The sequence below is a fragment of the Marmota monax genome, unplaced genomic scaffold, assembly GCF_021218885.2.
Source record: "Marmota monax isolate L192 unplaced genomic scaffold, Marmota_monax_Labrador192_F-V1.1 WCK01_AAM20220418_F8-fsc00127, whole genome shotgun sequence".
Classification (NCBI taxonomy): domain Eukaryota; kingdom Metazoa; phylum Chordata; class Mammalia; order Rodentia; family Sciuridae; genus Marmota; species Marmota monax.
Genome location: NW_026692894.1, coordinates 5,236,850 through 5,260,548, shown reverse-complemented (window position 1 = coordinate 5,260,548; position 23,699 = coordinate 5,236,850). Strand labels below are relative to the sequence as shown.

Below are 23,699 nucleotides of genomic sequence, written 5' to 3'. Positions count from 1 at the left end.
GGGTTTCCCTGGTCTCTGGGCCTGCCCACCTGGTTCACCTACAGCTCACCTCTTCCTCAGAAATGCTAACTGATATCATTCAATTCTTTTTTTGGTTCTGCCTTTTGTCAGAACTGCTCCTGAAAAAAAGCCCAATGAAAACCCACAAGCCTAAAATGATGTGTAGTCTTGGAAGATTAGAGCTCTGCAAATCTACCTGAGATGAAAATGGCTGTTAGATCCTCAAATAGCAATTACAATCAGACCACACCCACGATTAACCACCAATAGCATTTTATTTGGAAATTTCTATGTATTACATAGGTATTTACTTCCTCTCATCCCTACTCCTACCCCAAACCTCATAAAGATTTAAAAAAAAAAAAAAGTACAAAAATCTCTCATCCGATTTCTCTAAAGTCTTAGGTTAAAAAACATAAGCGGTGCTTTTCCTTGAGGGTGCTGCTCTGAGGAAAATGCGGTCCGTCCTGTGCTCACTACAGACTTCTTCTCCTTCTGGGGAAAAAAATGGTCAATGCCTCAGCTTCCTTCTAATAAATTCCTTTCTCAATTATTAAACATTATCATTCCTCACTTGGCACCTTCTTAGAAACTTGATTGTTGGATGCATTTTTCATTTGGCAAAAATTCAATGTGGCTTTGTGTGGGATGTTTAAGCATAAGAAACAGCAGTGTTGATGTTCTGGTTTTGAGAGGGAAAACAGAGAGACGCATACGTTCCCTGGAAGAACAAATGTAGGAGACGAAGATGGGGTGTGCAGGGTTAACAGGGCTGACAGACACTACTCGGTTTGAATTCTGTGGCTGTCAGCTACCAGAGACTGTAGTGTAGGCCAGAATATAAATCTCTTCAAGAACAAGTTTGTTTAGGCTCTGTGAGATGACACAGCCTGCTTCATTTTGTTCCAAGTGTATCAGAGCAGACATGCACAGCAAGGAGAAGTATGGGTCATCCACAGGGGGCAGAAACCTGTAAATAAACATATGGAGGCATTTCTGCGAATGCCCCGTCAGTCCAGGCACTAGGTGAAGAAAAGAGAAGCATTCTATTAAAGTACACTTCGATCCTAACTCACCCAAGGCCCCTGGCTTCTTAGAGCCAATATATTCAAGGCCAAAATTAAGCTGAGTTACATGTCACTTGGAAGCTGGTTTGATGGGGCCACTGCAGAAGACTTGGCTTTGCCTACGAGGCAGCGAATCTACCCAGAAGGGTATGCCTTGATGATCTTCACGTCATCCACAGGGCGGTCCTGGGAGTTTGTTTCCACCATTCCCACTCGATTTACCATTCCTATGCCCTGGCACACTCGGCCAAAAATGGTGTGTTTGCCATCAAGCCACTGGGTGGGGGCAAGAGTCACAAAGAACTGGCTGCCATTGGTGTCTGGCCCTGCATTGGCCATTGCAAGAATTCCAGCCCCTGGAGGGAAAAAGGAAGAGAGGAAAGAGTATGAATAAGTCTCATGGCTCCAGCTGCTACACCATTCTAGGGATGCAAAGAAGCATCCCTAGAATGTTCTGGTTGTCATCACTTACTGTCCAGCCCTAGATGACCTGTCTCTCTCAAAGCTGGTGCTCTGCCCCGCACAAAGCTGGTCACTGCACTCTACTCTGATGACCTTGTCTCCCCTGTCCCCATCTACGTCCTAGCCTGGACCCTTGATGACCCCTGCTAACCCCTGGCCCATGTTACTGATTGCCTTCAGAAACCCAGCAAGGTCTTGTGTGTCTCTGAGGAAACCTTCAGTTTAGATGTCCTTTAGTCTACAACAGTGGTCTAATAGTTAAGAGTCTAGAACACTTAAACCAAGACTCTGAACCACTGAGGACTCTGTGAGACGCCGTTTTATCTGTCAGAACTCTTTATGGCGCCATGCCTGGGCAGCAGCCTGGCACCACGCCACAGTGTCAGGCATTTACCTTGAATCATAGCCAAGAACCAAGCTTTCAAAATCTGCCCCCGCTTCCTAACCAGTTCAGCCAGATGATGCACTTACCAGTGAACTTCAAGTCTGGATGAAGTTCATCTTCAAACTGTTTGCCATAGATAGATGCACCACCTCGACCTGACAATTAGAAGATCAGAAATGAACCAGTCCCACAGCTCCCCTTACAGCAAGAAGGACAGCCAGAGTCCAGGGATTTGTCAAAGTACAGGGAAGAAAAGGAGCAGTTCTAGCCCCGTGCTAGATATATTGCAACTACTGAATCAAGTATTAACACAGCACATTCAAATCACTGTTTTCATTCAGGTGAGACATTTCTTTTCAAAATAATAGTGTTTCCCCCTGCTTACTAAAATTAATACATGTTCACCGTCAAAAATGCAGAAAACACAACCTTATCAAAAGAAAATAGAAGTCCCCTAGAATATACTCATTTACAGATTACTCTCATTCATAATCTGACAGAGTAAGAGGTTTCCTGACATTTAACATTTTTATTAGCATTTTTGCGGAAACACCCCAAGCCCTAACCCTGTGCCCATCACTGACGCTGCCATCAATCAGCACTCTTCCCTGCCGAGCTTAGATTTGCCTATAAATCCTTACCAATCCACAACTCCAGTTAGCCATTATTGGAGAATCAGAAAAGATATCAAGGAGTTAAAATCTGTTTGCCACCCTTAACCTAGATTATGGAAAATCAAATTCACCTAAGTTGCCAGGTGGAGTGGCACATGCCTGTAATCCAAGCTACCCAGAAAGCCGAGGCAAGAGGATCACAAGTTTGAGGCTAGCCTCAGCAACTTAGCGAGACCTGCCTCAAAATAAGAGAATCAAAAATTCATCTTTTTCAAACTTATCCAGCTTAAGGAGAAATAGGGACAATGGTAAGTGGTGATGTGGGAGAAAGGAATATTAAAATGGCAGAGTTCACTGAGGGGACAATAGTGTACAGTCAAGGGAAAATGAAAAAACAAAGGCCTGGGAATGATCTGCAGCAAAGCCACCATCAAATGCTATTTATACTATATTCACAAGAGCACGGTACTGCGGACACTCTAAGCTCAGTAGGTTCTTAGAGCAAAAGGATATAAATTAAATATGGTTTTCTTTTCACTTTTCTTCTCACCCCCGCCCCCATTAGGGGAACAGAACCACCTTGGGGCACTCGTCCACCAAGCTACAGCCTTAGCTCTTCCTCCTCTTTGTTTTTTTTAAAATTTTATTTGAGACAGGGTCTTGCTATCTCTGGCCTCAAACTTGTGCTCCTCCTGCCTCAGCCTCCAGAGTAAACAGGATTATAGGTGTGCACCACTGTACACAGCAATATGGTTTTCTCAAAGGAAAACAGCCACAATGGGGGGGCAGCTTTCCCAGCCAACGTTGGTCAATTACATAGTCAACCTTATTGTACCACTGGTTCATCCAAGTTGGCCAAGCAGAACAAAATAGCCTGGAACAAAGCGAACACTGGATTTATTAGCTTTCTCTGCTTGCCTGGAAGCTAACTCCCCTCCTTTTACAGGCAGCTATAAAAGGAGCAAGATTCTGTACCAAGTTCACCCCAGGCTCCTGGTCATGGCTGCTGGTCATGGCTGCTGCCTTTCCACAGCAAGTAAAAGACAAAAATTCTCTGCTTCACCTTTCAGGTTGTTCCACCACAGGGAGCCTGTCAAGGTCCCTGTTGGGAACAAAACACTGTTCTCATGCAAAGAAGAATGGGGTGAATCCTAACCCTCTAGGGGAAACCTCCCACCTAGCCCAAGCTTTTTCCTGGCCCTGGCCCTGGCCCTGGCCCTGGAAAATTACTGAACTATACCAAACTATGTAAAAATTCATCCCAAAAATTGTACCCTGCCAGTATACTTCCAAACAGCACTTATGTAACCCATGTGTTCTGGCTCATCCCCGCTTTGCTCTGCCCTAGGGCAGTCACAAGGAGTAAGGCTCTAGCCTTGAAAGTGTGAACTCTGCAAAATGATAGCTGCCAGATGAAACCTCCAGGCCACTGCCCTCTAGGAACTGAAAACCATCACCAAAAGCACCACAAACAAGAGCTGGAAGAACAGGCCAGAGAAAGTCAGAGGTGAGGACGGGGCCTTGAAGCCCTCAGGAGACAAGAATAGAGAGAATGGAGGCCCCTTCTGAATCACTAGGCCTGGTAGGACCAACTGGGACTAGCTTGGCCCCACAGCATCACTTACTCATAATCTGTTATCTTTTCATAACCCGATTCAACTCAGTAGGGTTTGCAGCAAAATGTCAGAAAGACAAACAAATCCAATCCAAACATTTATCTGGGCATGTGGAGCAGGGGAGAGGCAGCAGGAGCAGGGAGTGATGACGGCAAGAGAATCTAGTCACTTCAGGTCACTTGTCCCCTGAGCATCCCCACCTCTTCCACAGACTGCTTCAATCTCTGACAAGGAAGGCAGGTACTGACCAGCTCCTTCTACAGCCAGAGGTGACCAGAAGACCCAGCTCTGACTTACTGATGTAAACAGAAATGTGCCGAGTGGAAGTTCTGAGAAAGACACAGCTTTTCTGATAGAAAACAGACATACATATTCCTTTATGCTTTAGCCACAGCTCCTTCCCCATCTTCCTTCTCTGAATGCAGGGTGACATCAGGAGCAGCAGCTGCCATCTTGCAACACCAAGACAACAGTCTGAGACCCAACACCAACACATAAAAATGTCAAAGTGGAAAGCTGTGGCAAACCCGTGCCCGACAACTCTGCTTGGGCAGGTGAAATCAATGGACAAATGCTCACCTCTGGACGTTTTGTTACATGAGAAATATAAAACAGCCATTGTGGTTGAGTCTTCTGTTACTTGTAGCCCAAAGCACTGCTAACCGATACATCACTTTGTTAGTAACAAAGCAGGAAGAGGAACAGACTTCTGGATCATTCCTGCAAATGCCAGGTACCTCATCTATCATGGGAAACAACGCCAGGGCTCTACAGGAGGCTTTGAAGCTCTTACTTGCCTTTGGGGTCAGACATTCCAATTCCAGTTGTGACTATACCACTTACTATTTAACCTTAAGTACAGTAGTTAACTTTTACAAAAAATGAGACAAGAGCGGGAGTCGTGTAATATATAACATGAAGTAAACACAGGGTAGTATCAGTGATGACAACCCCCATCGAACCAAGGGAACCAGAGTATTTTTCACAAAAGGCAGCTGCGGTCATGATTAGTAGGACACCTTGGGCAGCAGTCTGGTGGGTGATTCCACCAGTTTTATCCTCAAAATTCTACCATTCCTTGCTGCTTGTTAAAGACAGCCTTGCTTCCTATTTTGCTGAGCAAAAGCGAGTATTCAGAAGGGAACTTTCAAGTTCCCCTGGCCTCTACCCTTTTCTTCTTTCCTGCACCACTGATTCACGGCTTGAACCAACTGTTCCCAGCACCATCCCACCACCTGCTCAGCCCCATTCACTTTGAAAAAACTGGAGAACAACGATGTCCCTCTCCTGTTATCAAATCTTCTTCTTTTAACACATCATTCCTGTCAGCATGAAACCATGTTATTGATATTTCCTATCTTAAAAATAAAACTCCCCCTCCACTATCCCATTTCCCTCGACCCGTCAGACACACTGCTGAAAAATCTGCCGACACCTGGTGTTTCCACGTCCTCTCCTCCCGCTCTCTTCTGACCAGGCTTCGTGCAGACTTGCCCCCTTCACTCCACTGAAGCTGTCCTCGCCAAGGTCACCAGTGACTTCCTGCTATGAATGCAGGAAGGGCTCCCTTGACTCGCTCCTCAGGCATCAACTGGCAGCTGATGGCCCCCTTCTTGAAATAAAGTCTTCACTAAGTTTCCAAGACTCCTGTCCTCCTGGGGTTCCTCCTTCCCCCTTTTCTCCTACGGGCCCCTTCTCTTCCCTGCTCCCTCCACCAGCGGCAGTCCCTGTGCAGACTCACCCTTCCAACTCCGGATCCCTCTCCCTTTGACTTTCCCCAATGAGCTAGTCCAATGGATGTCTCAACTGCCCCCTCTGCCCGGTGTCTGCTTCCCTGAGGACAGCACTAACAGCTGCTATCGCCATGGTCCAAACCACAACCGCCTCTAGCTCTGATAACAAGAGCTCCCCTCTTTCCTCAGAGGTCTCTTCTTCACACAGCTGGGGGATCCTTTTACAGTGAGTGCAGGGCTGGGACTGGGGCTTGAGCTCGGGCTCAGTGGTAGAGCGCCTGCCTAGCACGAGTCTGGCACTGGGTTTGATCCACAGCACCACGTTAAAAAACAAACAACAAAACAAAACAACTAAATAAAGGTACTGTGACCATCTACAACTAAAAATATTAAAAATAAATAAATAAAAATAAAATGAGTCCAATCCTGGCACTCCCCTGTTTGGGATCCTCCATCAACTCTTCTTCACACAGAGAACAAGATCCCTGTCCCCAGCTCAGCCTACAGACTCTCCAACCTCTCCACAGTCATCTCCTGCTACCACTACTGTCCTCTCTGCTCCACCCACACTGGCCCTCAGTGGTTCCTGCCAAGCACAGGAGGTGAGGCCTCAGGCTGCTGCTCCCTTTGGAGTGTCCTTGTCCCCGGCACTTAGTCTCATGGCTCACTACTTCACATATTCAGAGCTCTGCCACATTATCAGAGAGGGCTTGCCTAATCACATTATCTCAAACAGCACCTCGTCACCCTCTAGGCCAGGGGGGTTACCCTTTGGGACACTGTGTAATCTCTGGAGGCATTTTTGGTTGTCACAACTGAAAGGTACTATTGTCATCTATCCAGTGGGCAGAGGCCAGGCATGTTGCTCAACACTCTTCAGTGCTCAGGACAGACCACCATAGAGAATTATCCAGCCCAGATCAACAATGCCAAGGCGGAGAAACCCTGCTCCACCCCTTGTAGGTTTTTTTTTTTTTAATTTTTTTGGTGCTGGGGATTGAACCTGTGGCCCTGTGCATGCGAGGGAAGTACTCCACCAACTGAGCTGTAGCCTCAGCCCTCTACCCCTTGAAGTAATTATGTTTTCCATATCATCTGTCACAACCTGAAAGTATGGCATGTACTTATTCATTCATATTCTGTCTTTCCCACTAGAACGGGAGTTCCACAAGTTGTTGTATCCCCAGCAATGCCAGGCCTATGGAAAAATCCAAGACATTTGTTAAATGAATTAACAAAAATAAGTATCACACCTTTTTTGAGCTCCTATTTTCTATTAAGCCTGTGCTAACCATTTTACAAACACCAGATCATTTGTTACTCACAATAACCTCAGGAGATAAGCACAACCGCACTCCCCAGCTACAGATAAGAAGGCAGCAAGGTTACAGGACTTGTTTATGTCTTATGAGTGTTCACGTAAAGCCAGGATTTAAGTCCAAGTCTACCCATCTCTGCCCTTCATCTTGATACTACACTACCACATACCTCAGTTGGGTTAAACTTTTCACATATTTTTTTCTTATTTATCCCAGACTCAAGACTCTCAAATGAGCCAGGCACAGTAGCACACACCTCTGGGGAGGCTGAGGCAGGAGGATTGCAAGTTCAAGGTTAGTCTGGGCCATTCGGTGAGGTCCTGTTTCAAAATGAAAAATAATTAAAAGGGGGCTAGGGATGGAGCTCAGTGGTAAGGTGCCTCTAGATCCAATCCCCAGTACTGCAAACAAACAACAACAACAACAACAAAACCCAAACGGCCCGAGTCATGCTAGATCATCTTCTCTCCATTTCTCAGGGTTACAATTCCACACTTCCTTCAAGACCCTCTTCACAGTCCGTTCCCCTGCCCTACTAATCCCACTCCACTGCAATGGTTCCCTTATGAATTATTCCTACCTGCTGCATACACATAATCCATACCAGGCCACCCTAACATTTGCATATTAATTATATTGCTACCTTCTAGTTATTTCTTACAATGCATAGCTTGTTTCCTGGCAGGCCTGGGAGCTCTGCAAGGGAAAAAAAGCCGTGGTTTCTAATGCTTAAGCACTCCTCACAGGCCCTGGAATAGCACAGGACACCCCGCAGACTCAGCAAATATTCATCAAATGAATAAAACTAACAGTGAGCTCGCTGTTCAACAGGATAAATTTCAGGTGTTCCTGGGGCTACTCAGAAGAGAGATGAAATCAGTGCAAGGGTGATGCACAGGATAATCCGCATATAATTAATCATCAAATCACAGCAGCTGGCGAGCACCTTGGGCCCAAGTGCTGAACATCAAGACCTCAAGGATGTTAAGCCTAAAGGGGAGGACAGGAAGAGGTTAGTAGAAAGAGGTAAAAGGCACACAGAGGGCTAAGAAAGTGCTAACACGGAGGTATCTTAATATGAGCATCTGAAGGCAGAAAAAGGAAATGAAGCAAGAAGTCAAAGGGTATTTGAGAAAGCATCTGGGAAAGATGTATCAGAAGAAGACTGTGGAAAAAATGGTTCCAGGGTAGCCAAACAGGACAGCTGAAATGGCACACCAAATTACTGAAGATCCCAGGATGCCACACGCCACCCGAGATGTTTAGCAAAAAATGTGTCACCTACTCAGCAAGCAGGCATGATCCAGTGACCCAGGAAGGCCTACCTTCTGTTTGTTTTTTTATCACAGACCTTCTGGCAGCTGCTCAAACACTCATTATACTTGAGGCTGGATGCAGTTATTTGGAAATCTTCTTGTGATTCAATTTCATTAAAATTGTATCATGGAAATGTGACATTAGGAAGGATCGAAAACCAAGTACAAAAATACAGGGAAGCTCTGGCATCAGCAACTCGTGTCTGAGTCATTTCCGATTCTTATACACTAACCACAGACTTCTCAGTTCATTGGTGTTATGAGTTAAAATTCATTTCATTATCGAAATGCGAGGAAGAGAGGAAGAAGACAGGAAGAGGTCACTGAGGTACTGGCAGAACGTTTTCAGATAAAGTGGACTGAGGGAGGATTAGACCCTGCCTCCACTCAATAGCCAGAGAAGGGAACAGAGAATGATGAAAATTTAAAAATCCAAAAGTTCACCAGCATCAGCCAAATAAAGAAAACGATCATTCTAAAAATTCTGAAAAGAGTCAGCCAAGAAAAGAAATAGAAGACTCTCCTACCTGCACTACCTAAGGTCATAACAGGAAATGAGTGTCCTCCTGAGAATTCCCACAGGTACCCTCCAACTCTGAGAAGCCAGCAGAGGGAATGAGCCAGTGACCCCAACACAGCGCGGCACAGCCCTGGAGGGCAGTCGCCCACACACACCTCTGGGGAGGCTGAGGCAGGAGGATTGTAAGTTCAAGGTTAGTCTGGGCCATTTGGTGAGGTCCTGTTTCAACCAGGATGTGGTGGGCAACCAGGGCCGGCCACCTTCTAGGGCACTTGAGGGATGGATGAGTCAGAGTTGGAGTGGAGGCAGAAGGTCACCACTGGCTGGTAGAGAAAGCCCTGGGACAGGGTTGGGGGAGTCTGAAAGGCAGAACAGAGGCAAGCCCTTCCACAAGAGGCTCCCCAACGCTCTTCGGGCTAGGAGAAGATGGAGACGAGCACCCTAGCATTTGGAGTGGGGGAAACACCTGGCCCACATATAAGGGGAGAATGACCAGGAAACTCCACTTACACTGTCCCTGAGCAGAGGAAGGCAGGCCCAACACAGGTGCGAAAATTAACCTGGAAAGAACCGGCACAGAAACTGCAAACAACCACAACAAATGGGAGGACAGAAAGAGGGAATGGAGGAAGGACAAAATACCTCAGGAACTAAGCGTGGGAGAAAATGTCCTGAGAAGTGGCTTCTCTATGGCTGTCTCAAGATACGATGATTCAGTAGGAATGAGAGTCGAATAAAACGAAAGCTCAAAGAGAAGACAACAAATCACAGAGTAAGGTGAAAGATGGCAGCGCCAAGGACACAAATTGAGATCCAAATGGTACCAATAAAGAGGTAATAAATAAATTAGAACAGCAAAGAACAGACATGACTGAAAACTGAGTGAGGCAGAGTGAGGGTTTGGGACTCTTTTAGTAAAGGCAGCGCAGAAAGGGAAAAGCCATCTTTTTCCCACAAAAGAAATGTGAGGGCTGGGGCTCAGCGGTGGAGCGCTCTCCTAGCACGTGGGAGGCCCTGGGTTCCATCCTCAGCACCACCTAAAAATAAATAAATAAAATAAAGGTATTGTGTCTATCTCTAAAAATATATACATATTAAAAAGAAAAAAGAAATTTCCCTTTGAATCAAAGGAAGGAGTAAATCTGGCCTCAGAATTTTCCAAAACTGTGCTCAAACCCAGAAGGCAATGGATCAGAATTGTCTGACAAGATCTAAGGCAATGAATGTGGCCCAAGAATAATACTATACCTAGTCATGGTCTTTTTCAAGTATAAAGGGAATAGGCAGAAATTCACAAACAACTGGGGGAAGTAAGGCCTGAAATCCCAGTGACTCTGGGAGGTTGAGAGAGGCTGAGGTAGGACGGAAAGTTTACGGCCAGCCTTAGCAACTTAGTGAGATGTCTCAAAATAAAAACTTAAAAAGGTTGGGATATAGCTCAGTGGTAAACCACCCCTGGGTTCAATCCCTGTACCGAAATAAATACAGAAAATTCTCAAACAGAAGCCAATTAAAAAATATAATACCCTCCAGCTCTTGCAATAAAAACCAATAGATAAGAAATCTTGCTGGGTGGGTGCCATAAAGCCCATAATCCCAGCAGTTTAGGAGGCTGAGGCAGGAGAATCACAAGTTCAAAGCCACCCTTAGCAATTTAGGGAGACCCAGTCTCAAAATTTAAAAAAGAAAAGAAAAAAAGACACAAAATCCTTTCCTCTAGCACATGTGAAGATATCAAAGTGGTGGGCACAGAACCCCTGAAATAGAATGCACACTGTAGCTGTGTTACAGTATAGAAAACAAAATAAAACTATCAACAAAAATTAGGAATAAGAAACTTTTAATTACTAATTGCCTCATCCTTCATAGAGGAAGTCAGTTTTTTTTAGTTAAAAAAAATATAGTTAAATATATACAAAATTAAAAGAAACAAAATCAAATATACACAAAATTACATATACCACTATTTGTTTTAAAAATAGTATACAGATGGTGTTCACACATGAAGGCTGAGTAGGAATGATGTCAGTAGAACAGGGACATAGGACATCGCCTTGGTTCACGTGCAACAGGATGCAGGATACACTCCCCAGCTGCGCCCAGCTGCATGCCACATGCCCAAGAGGGAGGCAGTACTGCACTCCACCATCTCCCAACCGCCGCAGCATGGCCACAAGCTCAGGTATGCTCCCAGAGGAAGAGCCAGGGACATTACATGTGTGGCCCTGAACTAAGAGGGACTTAAACCATTACACTGTCATGGTTAAAAAAAAAAAGCATAAAGAAATATCCCATTCTCTTGAAATTATCTATGCTAAATGGTTATCCATTCATCCTTTGTTTTTTGGTGCAGGGGACTGAACCTAGGGCCTTGAGCAAGTGCTCCACCACTAAGCTACAGACCCAGCCTTCCCTGCATACTCCTAACTAGATATCTGAAAAGAAAGCCAACAGTGCGCATTTCTCAGCAGAAGGATATTAGGAGATAAGCCAATAGTGGTTAGAAAGTTTTAGGAGCTTTGCTTTTGAGCAATTTTTCTTTTTTTTCTGTGTATTTTTAAAAAATATTTATTATTTAGTTATAGTTGGACACAATACCTTTATATTATTTATGTATTTATTTACATGCGGGGCTGAGGATTGAACCCAGGGCCTTGCACGTGCTAGGCGAGCACTCTACCGCTGAGCCACAACCCCAGTCCCATGTATTTTGTATTTTTGAAATGTGTCCATGTACATTGAAAAAAGGGTTAGTTCTGACCATAAAGGACAATTAAGAATGGCAAAGAATAATAAGAGTGAGACAAGATTCTGCACAGAGAAAACCAAGACTGTTTAAAGGCAAAAGAACAGGAATTAGCAGACAACAAGCAAATTGAGAAGCAAAGGTTTTGGAATGAGTAAGCATTCCACCCGTTTCACTAATAAAGCCCACTTAAAATCCAGAAGTTCCAAATTCATATCTTTATGGCAGCTCTTTCCTTGGACTCCAAATTCATATCCAACTACTTATTCAACATTCCCAAAGATTATTGAGTATTTCAAATAGAATGTGTCCAAAACTTGATCTTTCTCCTCCAAATATGCTTCTCTACCAGCCTGCTCCATTTCCCTATTCAGGTTAAAATCTTTGAAGTCATCCTTGACCATTTCCTTCTCTCACACCACTTGTCCAATCTGTCAACAAATCCCATCAGCTCTATCTAAAACTAACCTGAATCCAGCTAGGCACAGTGGCACACTCCTGTAGTTGGCAGAGACTTAGAAGGCTGAGGAGGATTACAAGTTTGAGGCCAGCCTCAGCAACTAAGGGAGGCCCTAAGCAACTTAGTGAGATCCTGTTTCAAAATAAAAATTTAAAAAATTAAAAATAAATAAGTAATAAAAAGGATTGGGGTATGGCTCAGTGGTAAAGTACCCATGGGTTCAATCTCTAGTATCAACCTCCCCACAAAAACAAACAAAAAGAAGCCTGAATCCAATGACTTTTCACCACCTTATCTATTAACAGCCTACTTCAACCATGTATTTGTAGACAGCAAACTCCTAACTGATCTTGCCTCCAATTCTTTTCCCTTCATCTGTTCTCCAGAGTGGTCCTTTTAAAATGTAGGTCAGATCATGTCATTCCTTTACTCAACTCTAAAACGGTTCCTATCTTACTCAAAATAAAACCTAAAGTCTCTACCAGGCTCTATAAGGTCTACATAGACTCCTGCCTCAGGGGCCCTGCACCTGCTCTTCAATTCACCCAGAATTTTTCTCTCCTATCCCAAGGTTCATTCTCTTTCTTCCTTCAGATCTCTGCTCCAATAACATCTCAAATCTTTAACTGTTTCACTAAAATTTTATGTCCATACTCCTTTCCCAGTTCATTGAGAGCAGGAACTCTTCTCTTTATTCACAGCTATCTCACCACAGCTAGAAAAGCATCTGACACAAAGCAGGAGCTCAATACCCAACGAAAGAGCCAATGAAGGAACCCAATATTTCATTCTTTTCAACACACTGTATATCTTTTTTAAAATTTTAACTTTTCATTGATCAGACTGCTCTACGCGTCACTACAGTCGAGGCAAATATTATCTGCTCTTGCTGAAAAACACACAGAAGGTATGAAAACTATCATACCCAGGAGTCAAAACTAGTTTCTGGTCAATTCCACATTCCTTTGGGGAAGGCAGGAATTGTCACGAAAGTCAATCAACCCAGACCCACGTAAATGGGAAAGAAAACCCTGGCTGCCTTAGCACTCAGTTATGAGAGAAAGACCCAGAAACTAACGTTAGCTTCACTGTACCTGTCCCTGTTGGGTCACCGCCCTGGATCATGAAGTCTTTGATGATTCTGTGGAATTTGGTGCCATTGTAGTAACCCCGACGAGCCAACTCAGCAAAGTTCTTACAGGTCTTCGGAGCGTGCTTCCAGTACAGCTCCAGGACAATGATTCCCATGCTGCAGGGAAAAGGACAACACAATGCCAGTCCAGCATAAGATCACAAGCCAGGTGTGGCGGCACACAACTGGAATCCCAGTGATTGGGAGGCCGAGGCAGAAGGACTGCAAGTTCAAGGCCAGCCTCAACAACTTAGCAAGGCCTGTCTCAAAATAAAAAATAAAAAGGGCTAGCGATGTGACTTACTGCTTGAGCACCCCAGGTCCAATCCTTGGAATGAAAATAATAATAACAACAACAACAATAGGAAGGGGCTGGGGTTGTAGCTCAGTGGTAGAGCACTTGCCTCACATGTGTGAGACCCTGGGTTCAATCCCTAGCACCACATAAACAAATAAAAATAAAGATATTGTGTCCATTTATAACCAAAAAAGTATTAAAAAAAAAAAAAGGAAGAAGAGGAGGAGGAAGAAGAAGAAGGAAAAAACCCAAGATCATGGCCAACAGAATATCATGGAGCTGCTCTAGGATTCTTGTATTTTGGGAACGTGGGATTGAACTTAGGGGCACTGGAGCACTTGACCACATCCCCAGCCCTTTATATATTTTATTTGAGACATGGTCTCACTGAGTTACTTAGCACCTCACTTTTTTTTTTGGTACCAGGGGTTGAACTTGGGGTACTCAACCACTGAGCCACATCCCCAGGGTCTCACTGAGGCTGGCTTTGAACTTTCGATTCTCCTGTCTCAGCCTTGCTGGGATTACAGGCATGCACCGCTGTGCCTGGCAAGGATTCTTGATTTTCAATCTTGTAAGTCATGAAAATTGTGATAACCACAAGATTTCATACTCAAACACAAAAACACAAATGCAAATAACACAAACACAGATGATCTCCTTTTAATAAAATATGCTGGGATTTCTGGTACTTCTTTTAGGAAAAAAAAATCTTGTACTTAATTTGTAAATTCTGTTAAAATGACATTAAATTATGGTGGGTTCAGATTTACTTATATTTGCCTAAGTTTCTGGAGGAAGACACCATGTTTAGGCCACCATGCCCAGCCTAAATTTTCCTATTTTTGATCCACATGAATAGATCACCTACCTTAATTTCTTTTAGTAGAAAAATAAAACTGGGCATGGTGGTGCACACCTGTAATCCCAGCTACTCCAGAGGCTAAGGCAGGAGGATCCAAGTACAAGGCCAGCCTTGCCAACTATGCAAGACCCTGCTCAAAAAAATAAAAAGGTTTGGAGTGGTAGAGGGCTTGCCTACCATGTGCAAGGCCCTAGGTTCAATCTCAGCAACATACACACACACACAAAGGTATAGTCTGTGTGTTTGGGAGGGCATAAAGTGAACACAAAACCTGATGACTTCAAACCTTTGTACCTACCCAATGTGATAAATGCTTTTTTTCCTCCCCAGTATTCCTAAGGATAAGGAAGGTAGGAAAGGAGTCTTCTCCTACACATCATTACCCACCCAGACTTTTCTCCAAGAAAACTTATAAAAGCTTCTAAGGTTATAATATGTTCAAAGATGTTCATTTTGGTATTTGTCCTAGCAAACAAACAGAAGCAACTTAAATGTCCCTGAAAAAGAAAATTACTAAAATATGGAACTATCCATACTATGGAAAACTACATGTTGTCACTGAGAAAAAAAAAATTACTGAAAAAAATATATGACCTATGGCCCCAATTTTGTTAAGAGGATAAAACACAGAGATGATTATACATACATTAAAAAAGATCTGGAGCCACGTGGGTGGTAGCAGACCCCTGTAATCCCAGGGACTGGGGAGGCTGAGACAGGAGAATCACAAGTTCAAGACCAGCCTCAGCAACTTAATGAGGCCACAAGCAACTTTGTGAGACCCTGTCTCAAAATAAAAAATAAAAAGGGCTGGGGATGTGACTGAGAAGTAAAGTACCCCCTGGGTTCAATCCCCAGGGCCCCTCCCCCCAAAATCTGGACAGTTATTTAACAGTTAATGGGGGGGGGAGGATGACTTTTACTCCTTTTTATACCCCTACTTTGCTTAGATTGAATTTTCAACATATTCTGCAATTAAAAAAAAATAGTGACGAGAGACTTAAATTACAAGTTGGGGCCTGCATAAAGTAAAATTTTGGCATATAAGATGAAGGAAAAAGATGGTCAGTGCAAAAACACTACCAGCAAATACAGAGGGGTGTAGAAAGAACTCTGCTCTGGTTGAAAGTAGTGGAGAGACAGTATCAGGCAGGGACCTTGGTTGGCCCCCTGGCGGCTGATGGGGGAACAGCAGGTAGGCAAGGGCCATATGAAAAAAAAGCCAGACGAGAAAGTTTTTATGCTCTCTCAGCAGCAAGACGTTATTTAGAGTTTTTGAGAAGGATCCCTCGTCCTACTTTGGAAAGATCACTGAGTTTCTTCCAAAGAGGCAAAGGAACGAATGGGGCTAAAGAACCTAGCATGTGAGGCAAGAGGACCAGGATCCAAATGAGGTGCCCTCCACTTAATAGCTGTGTAGCTTGGATCTAATCTAAACTGTAGGAGAATTAAACTAAAATGTGACGGCACACATCAGAGGCATGGCACAAGCGGGTTGGTGCTTAGTCATACTGTTACCACCTCACTCTCTGATAGTGGGAAAAACGTGCTTCCTGTGCTTTCATAGTAATTTGTTCACACCACCGTGCAACGTGTCACGTAAGGTCTTACTGTAACTTCCTAAAGGCAGGGATGCGTCTTATCCACCTCTGTATTCCCAGATTCCAGATCCTACCTGCCTGGCCTGAGGGCTCAATCCACTTTGCTGAGTGAATGAATGAATGAATGAATGAGTGAATGAGGAATGAGGTGGAAGGAGGACGAGAACCAGCAGCTGTCTCCGAAGTACCGGGGATCAAACCCACAGCGTGAGCCCGTGCAGCGCTGGGCGCAGGCGTGGCGGTCCCCTGTCCGCCCTCAGGGGTCTTCACCGCCGCCGCTTCCCGCTCTTTGACGTGAAGCCTGGCCTCTTGGGGCAGAGCGCGGGAAACCGCGCTCAAGGCGAGGCCCGGACTCCGCGTCGCCTCCGCCAGTCCAGCCGCAGGGACCGACCCCCGCCCTCTCACCTGGTCTCCAAGTAAACGTTGGGCGGCTGCCAGGAGTCTGGGGGAATGGCCGCCATAACGAAGCCGGCGGACTCCTCCTCTAGCAATTGCTACTTCCGGCGATTTGCTGGGGACCCGCTGCTGCTGCGCACACTTCCGGTCCCCACTGCTCAACCCTTTGGATTCCAGGATTTAGGCGAATGGGACAAGGAAAAGGAAGAACTCTTTTTCCAAGTTTGGGGTACCAGGCGAAAAGTGGCTGGGCGGAAGCAGGAAGAAAAGTGCAGGTTCCATTAGAGGCGACCTCCAAACGAGAGACCGCGCCACTCTCCGCACGACCTCGTTGGTCCTTTTAGGCAGGGAAGGCGGGGCCTTCGAGTCTTCACTCTGATTGGAAGGATATCCTAACACTCAAGATGTCTGTTTTGTTCCAGGGATTGAACCCCGGGTCGCTTAACCACTGAGCCACATTCCCAGAACTTTTTGATTTATTTTGAGACAATTGCACATTGCAAATGCAAGTTGCGTAGTGCCTCCCCAGGTTGCTGAAGCCGGCTTTGAACTTGTGATCCTCTTGCCTCAGCCGCTGGGATTAGAGGCGAGCGCCACCGCACCCGGCCTCAATTTGAAGAATTTCTTAGTCCCATAATTGGCCAGGGAAGAACAGGAGATGAAAAACGAAAGGAAATAGAATTGAGAGATCCTAGTGACAAACTATCACAAGGAGCTGTGCGATTTCCCCAGTTTTTGCACTTTGTTGTCTCATCTCCACAAAGGAATCCTGTAGCTAGTATTATTTCCATTTTTCAGATGTGAAAGCTTACAGCAGTTAAATGACTTATTTTTCCACAGCCATACAACAAATCTGAGTCTCCAGACTCCAAAGGCAAGGTGTCTGGAGGGAGAAAAGGAAAGATGTGAAAGAAAATGAGAGGTAAGGAAGGGGAAAGTCAAGAAAATGTAGGTCAGAAAGATCAGAGCAAGGGAGAGGTTTAAAATGATTGGCCTTGGATAGATGGTGCTCTAAAGTTAACGTTTGCTCTTTTTGGGTGGGATGGTGCAAACTTGCAATCCCTCCATGAGAGATGGAGGCAAGAGGATTGAAATTTTGAGGCCAGCCTTCATCTACAAATAAAAACTAAAAAGGACTGGGATGTAGTTAAGTGGTTGAGTGTCCCTGGGTTCAATCCCCAGCACACTCCCCGCCCCGCCACCACCACCAAAAAAAAAAAAAAAAATGCTCAGGGCAAGAGAAGGAGAAACTGAGAAAAGATTCAGGGGGTCCACAAAAAATGAAATGGAGGCGGTGCAGTGGCTCAGTGGCGAGCGCTTGCCTTGCACATGTGAGGCACTGGGTTCCATCCTTAGCACCATATAAAAATAAACAAATAAAATAAAGGCATTCTGTCCATCTACAAATACAAAAAAAAATTGTTTTAAATAAAAAAACAAAACTGGGTAAATAAAATCATAAATGCTTTGTACACTACTTAATAAAGACTAAATAAATGCCTACCATGTGCAAGGCATTAAGCCAAGCACTTTATCATGTGTTTACAGGCTTAACCTTCAAATTTCCTAACATAGATGTTACTATTCTTTCAGAAAACTGAGCCTTACAGAGACGAAATAACTTGCTTGTACCATACCTGGTGAGCTTGTGTTCACAACCCTAGTTTAACCCTAATGTCCTTAATTGTTAAGCCAGAATAAAAGTGTATAAGATTGTCAAAATAAACTAGACTAGCTCCTTCAGAGAGGAACTGGGCTTCCTCTATCTTTGTGCCCTCCTTGTTCAGTACTGAGCACTGTTGCTCAGGTTTTATTGAATGATTAATGGATATGAAACTACATTTAATTAATTAATTAATTAATTTGGGTACCTGGATTGAACTCACTTAACCACTGAGTCACATCCCCAGCCCTTTTTGTATTTTGTTTAGAGACAGGGTCTCACTGCATTGCTTAGCGCCTGGATAAGTTGCTGAGGCTGGCTTTGAACTCGTGATCCTCCTGCCTCAGCCTCTTGAGCCGCTGGAATTACAGGCATGTGCCATTGAGCTCAGCATGAAACGACATTTTAAACTGATGAGTGCTGTGCTAATGTAAAGTATGATTAATTTCACCCCCTGAAAATGTGTTTATATTCATCTTGTGATCCTTGAGCTGGATGGGAAAGTCTTAATTATGTGTAATTCCTTACTTTGTGTCTTGGGAAGCTTCAGGAACAATGAGGATGCATTGGGATTTTACACAGGAATAAAACAGTGTTTTGCTGAGTCATTCCAGAGACTTTTATTGTTAATGACCTTTTTGTCCCCCAAAAAACATTAGTGCCTACAGGAGTTGACAGAGACACCTGGATTCTTTTCCTGAATTATACATGATAGTTAACATTAAAGTCAGAATAGCTTGTATTTACTCCATTTATCCTGTATCGTCTAAATAAATGTTTTCCATTGAAAGTAAAATCACGTAGAGCTGGAGCTCTAACTCTGTGCTAGCATGCTTGCTTTGCCTGCTACAGGCCCTGGATTTTATCCTCAGCACCACAGACACACACAAAATTATAAACTTTACAGAAACATCACTTTTTAGGCTAGAAACCATCCAGTCTCCCTCTGTTCCTTATAAGTGACTCATCATCAAGTCCTGTCAATTCTTTTTTTCCAAAGATCCCCAACTTATAAGCCTTCCTTCCTAGTCTCAATTTCATTTCAGACTTTTAACACTAACATTATTCTGAAGCCCCCTGGCTGGGTTCCCTGCCTTTTGTCTTTCTCCCACTGATCCACCCTACACACATTAGCAGTCAAAACTTCCTCCTGAAATACCTTGTGGTGCGTCACTTTGCTCTAAAACATTGAATTGGTTTCTTTGCCTAGTGAAGTCCTAAACCACTTGACTTGGGCTTGAAGACCCTCTACCATTGGCCCCTCACTGACCTCTCCAGAATCACCCCTGTGATTTTTTTCATGCCCTGTATGTGTCACCAACATTCCCTCCTCTAGGCCTTTGTCCAGGCTGTTCTCTTTCCTTGCAGGTCTTCCCAGATCTTGCCTTTGTCCCAGTTCCTACAGAAAGCCTCAACCACTGAGCCACACCCCCAGCCCTATTTTGTATTTTATTTAGAGACAGGGTCTCACCAAATTGCTTAGTGCCTTGCCATTGTTGAGGCTGGCTTTGAACTCCTCCTGCCTCAAAAAGTGACAGATATTTTTTTGTATACTAATGATTGCTGGTAGCCAGCAGCCCCTAAGTAGCTTCAGGATGAGGGACAGTCATAGGAAAGATCCAGGCGGGATAGACATTGGGACTTTCAGCTCCACCACAATCTCAGGGGAGGGGAGAGGGACTGAATGTTAAGTTGATCACCAATAGTTACTGATTTGATCAATCATGCCTATGTAATGAAGCCTCCATAAGAAACCTGAAGGGAAGGGGCGCAGCTGGGGGTGTGGCTCTGTGGAAGAGCACTTGCCTATATGTGTGAGGCTCTGAGTTTGGCCCCCAGCACTGGAGGGAAATAAGATAAGGACAGGGTTAGCTGAACACATGGAGGTTCTGGAAAGGCATGGAATCTCCATGCCTCTTCCCCCATACCTTGCTCTATGCATATCATCATTTGTGTCCTTTATAATAAACCAGTAAATATAAATGTTTCCCTGAGTTCTGTGAGCCACTGGAGTGAATTAGTCAAATCTGAGGTGTGGGAACACTGATTTATACCAGTAATTGATTGCTTGCTTAGTGAAAACCCTACCTGTCTGGTGTTAGAAGTGATCTGTGCTGGGAGAATGTAGTAAGAGAAACTGAATTTGAGTTTTGTTTTTCCTGTATATCTTCAGACTCCTCTTGGTCCTTCATTCTGTGCTGCCTTCTTTTGGTGTCTAACAGCTTGCGTCAGATTCTAATCTCTCCAAGTAGCTTATCAAGAACCCACTTTAGGGACCATGTCCTTTCACGTTAATATTGATAAGGAGCCCGAGCAGTGGGAGCCCCAGTGGCTGCTCCAAATTAAGGCATCAATTCACAAACAAGCAGTTTCTGTTCCACACTGTGCGGTTATCAGGGAACTTTGTCAAGGACTTTTCTAAATCTCAACAGAGAGAGGCCAATACTGAAGAAATGAATAGATGCCAGGCATGGTGGCACATGATTGTCATCCCAGCTACTCTGGAAGCTGAGGCAGGAGGGTCACAAGCTCACAACTTATGGAGACCCTCTCTCAAAATAAAAAATAAAAAGGGCTGGGGATGTAGCTCAGTGGTAGAGAGTCCCTGGTTTTAATCTCCAATATTGGGGGGGGGGGATAAAAAGGGAAGGAAGGAATGGATTTATCATTTTGCTCTCCAGCCTCTTCCCCAAACCATTCCTTCTCTGCGCCCTAATCCTATTGCCTTAGTCACCAACCATATCTTGATTTCTCATGTTCTCTCAGCTACTCAGCTACTCTATCCCTTCCCTCCCACTTTACAGTTTACTGAAGACTTTCACATCCAGGATCTTTTCTCTGTCTTCCAATCACCAGGTTTTACAGCGGAAGAGAACACACAGGAGGATATGATCAGCGCCAGGACCCACCAAGAGTGAATGTGAGCTGGCACCCGTGCCTTTCCCCTGCCTTCCCCTTCTGGCAGCCTTCCTGGTCTGTTATACCTTGGAAATATTTTTTTGAGTGGTTTCTTTTTCTTCCACTTCCCTTGCCTAGACCATGAAAATTGTTTTCTCTTGAGCACTACACAGAGTTTGGAAAGTCAGACAGTGTTTCCCAGGCCTGAGTGTAACAGAAGAGAAGTGGGGTCATGAAGGGTCAAGGGACTCGATTCTGAGGGTGATCTGGAGCTGTGAAGTGGCAGAATCAGATTTTGTATGTTGGCAACGTTACTCTGGCTGTGGTATGGAGACTGAAAGAAAGGGCAGGTCTGGACTCTCAAGGGCCTCTGGACTACACAGAGCATTTATTTATTAAGGTACTGGGAATTGAACCCAGAGGTGCTTTGCCAATGAGCTACATCCTCAGCCCTTTTTATTTTTATTTTTTATTTCTAGACAGGGTCTCTCACTAAGTTGCTTAGGGCCTTGCTAAGTTGCTGCGGCTGGCCTTGAACTTGCAGTCCTCCTGCCTTAGCCTCACAAGTCACTAGGATTACAGGCATATACCACTGTGCCAGGCTGTCCAGAGCACTTTTTTTTTTTCAAACATACTTTAAAAAAAAAAAAATGTGGTGCCAGGGGTCGAAACCAATGCCTCACACATGCTAGGCAAGAGCTCTGTCACTGAGCCACAACCCCAGCCCCAGCATACTTTTTTAAAGTAAAAATTTTTGTTGAAATATAACATACATTCAGAAAACTGGACAGACCCTAACTGTGATAGGTTAATTAATTATTACAAAGTAGAGAGAGCTGGGGATATGGCTCAATAGTGGAGCATTTATGGTGTGTATAAGGCCCTGGGTTAGATCCCCAGCACCATAAAAAAGAAAGAAAGAAAAAAAACTACATAATAAACCCACATGTGTAACCATCATCAAATTAAAAAAAAAAAAAAGTTTACAGCTCCTCAGAGGCCACCCCCTAATTATTACCTCTTCCTTCCTCCCCAAAGGAATGCGCTTTCTGCCTTCTAATATCATCGATTGAATTTTGTATAAATAGTAATAAAATATACATTTTTTTATCTGCCTTCTTTTGCTTAATCTTATGCTGGGGAGATGTATCCATGCAATTGTATGCAATGACCATTTTTCATTTTTTTGTGCAGTGTAATATTCTGTTGTAGGCTTCCTGACTGTACCTCTAACAAATAATACTGCTACTACGAATATTCTTATATGTGTCTTGGGATACTTGTATATGATTTTTTTCTTGGGGGGGGTAGATACCTTGTAGAATTGCTGGGTGGTAGGTGAAGTGGGCATCCCCTTTCTCCACAGAAAAGCCCTCTTCACCATGGCTGATTTTGGGACTGTCAGCAAAAGAGTCCAATGTAGATAAACTTCCTATTTTCATGTCACCCTGTTTACTTGGCCACTGGCTGAGAAGATTCCATCACTCCAGGTGCTGGACACCCCCTTACTAGTTTTCACAAACATATCAAGTATAGTACTTTGAAGAAATGTGCAAACAAGGCCTCTGGCCTTGAGCTGAGGCTTCACAGAGATGTCTACATTTTTAAGATAAGTTACAACTGGGCTCCATGGTAACAGCTGGCAGCCGGAGGAAAGAAAGGGGAGAAAAAGCTCTCCCCTTCTCAGGTATTGTCCTTAAAGAGTTAACTTGCCCAGAACAGTGAAAGAAAAAGCTGTTTCTATGTGAACTTCTGCAGACTGTGAACTTCTGCGCCCCTCCCCTTACATGCTGGGTATAAAACTCTGAAACTCCCTGAACTCGGGGTTCAGGGGATTGATTGATTACAGCAAAGGCTATACCCTCTGAACAGCCAAATAAAACTATTTCCTGCTGTCTTTGGTGCCTTGCCTCGTTTGTCCCTACAACAGCAGGTAATGTGTATAATTTACATGTGAGGCTCTATTTTGGGGTCTGTATTGGTTCATTGGTTTCCCTACCCCTGCATCACATCACACACTGCCTTTGTAGCTGCAGCATTTAGTCTGAATCCAGTAGAATCTTGTTTGCATATCTCCTGTAGAAAGCAATTAAGAGCTGTGGCCATGCAGTTGGACAGGATAAGGAGTCTGGGATTAAATGCTGAGCCCACCACTCCTTATATGTGAGCTCATTCTCCAGCTAGTTAACCTCTCCCTAAGCGTGTTTGGTTTGCATGAGCATAAACGTTATGGGGCTATTTATGTCATAGGGTTGTTGAAGCGGTTTTGTCCATGTAGAGCGCTCAGTCATGTCTGGCACGGAGAAAGCTCTCAATAAATACAAATGAGTGGGCCAAGTGTAAATTTGAGAAAGGGCTGCGCTTCTCCCTCCTGCTCCCATCCCTCAATGCCTATCACACTGCCTGGAACGCAGTTAGGGAACTCAGTAAATGACTGTTGAATGGATAGTTTTGCTATGAAGCTTGCTGTCAGTCCACGTGGGAGACAGACGCTGGCCAGGAATACAGAAGACTCAAAGAGCCACGCAGCAAGAGGGACGCCAGGGGGAGCCAGAACCTATGCTCGCCAGATATCGCGAGAGTTCCCGCGGCGTCCTGCGTTCCGTTC

At 44.4% G+C, this 23,699-nt stretch overlaps 1 protein-coding gene across 2 annotated transcripts; it reads right to left on the bottom strand.

Annotated features, from left to right (window-relative positions):
• Positions 1–251: 251 nt before the first annotated feature.
• Positions 252–16,678, bottom strand: Ppil1 (peptidylprolyl isomerase like 1). Of its 2 annotated transcripts, XM_046450670.2 has the most exons (4): positions 16,540–16,678; positions 13,333–13,487; positions 2,001–2,069; positions 252–1,423 (listed from the first exon to the last, which is right to left on the bottom strand). In XM_046450670.2, exons 1-4 carry the CDS (start codon positions 16,593–16,595, stop codon positions 1,203–1,205), a joined length of 501 nt encoding a protein of 166 aa, XP_046306626.1. In that variant the 5' UTR covers positions 16,596–16,678; the 3' UTR covers positions 252–1,202. The 2 variants fall into 2 exon arrangements, with proteins under 2 accessions (XP_046306626.1, XP_058437412.1); XM_058581429.1 differs by lacking the exon at positions 2,001–2,069.
• Positions 16,679–23,699: the final 7,021 nt, after the last annotated feature.

What these genes read in the sequence shown, in the direction of transcription:
- Ppil1 (XM_046450670.2), bottom strand. Translation starts at nt 16,595, where the DNA reads ATGGCGGCCATTCCCCCAGACTCCTGGCAGCCGCCCAACGTTTACTTG. An exon ending in AACGTTTACTTGGAGACCAG is followed by an intron (nt 13,488 to 16,539) that starts GTGAGAGGGCGG and finishes TTTTCCCTGCAG; the next exon opens with CATGGGAATCATTGTCCTGG. An exon ending in TCCAGACTTGAAGTTCACTG is followed by an intron (nt 1,424 to 2,000) that starts GTAAGTGCATCA and finishes TTTTCCCTCCAG; the next exon opens with GGGCTGGAATTCTTGCAATG.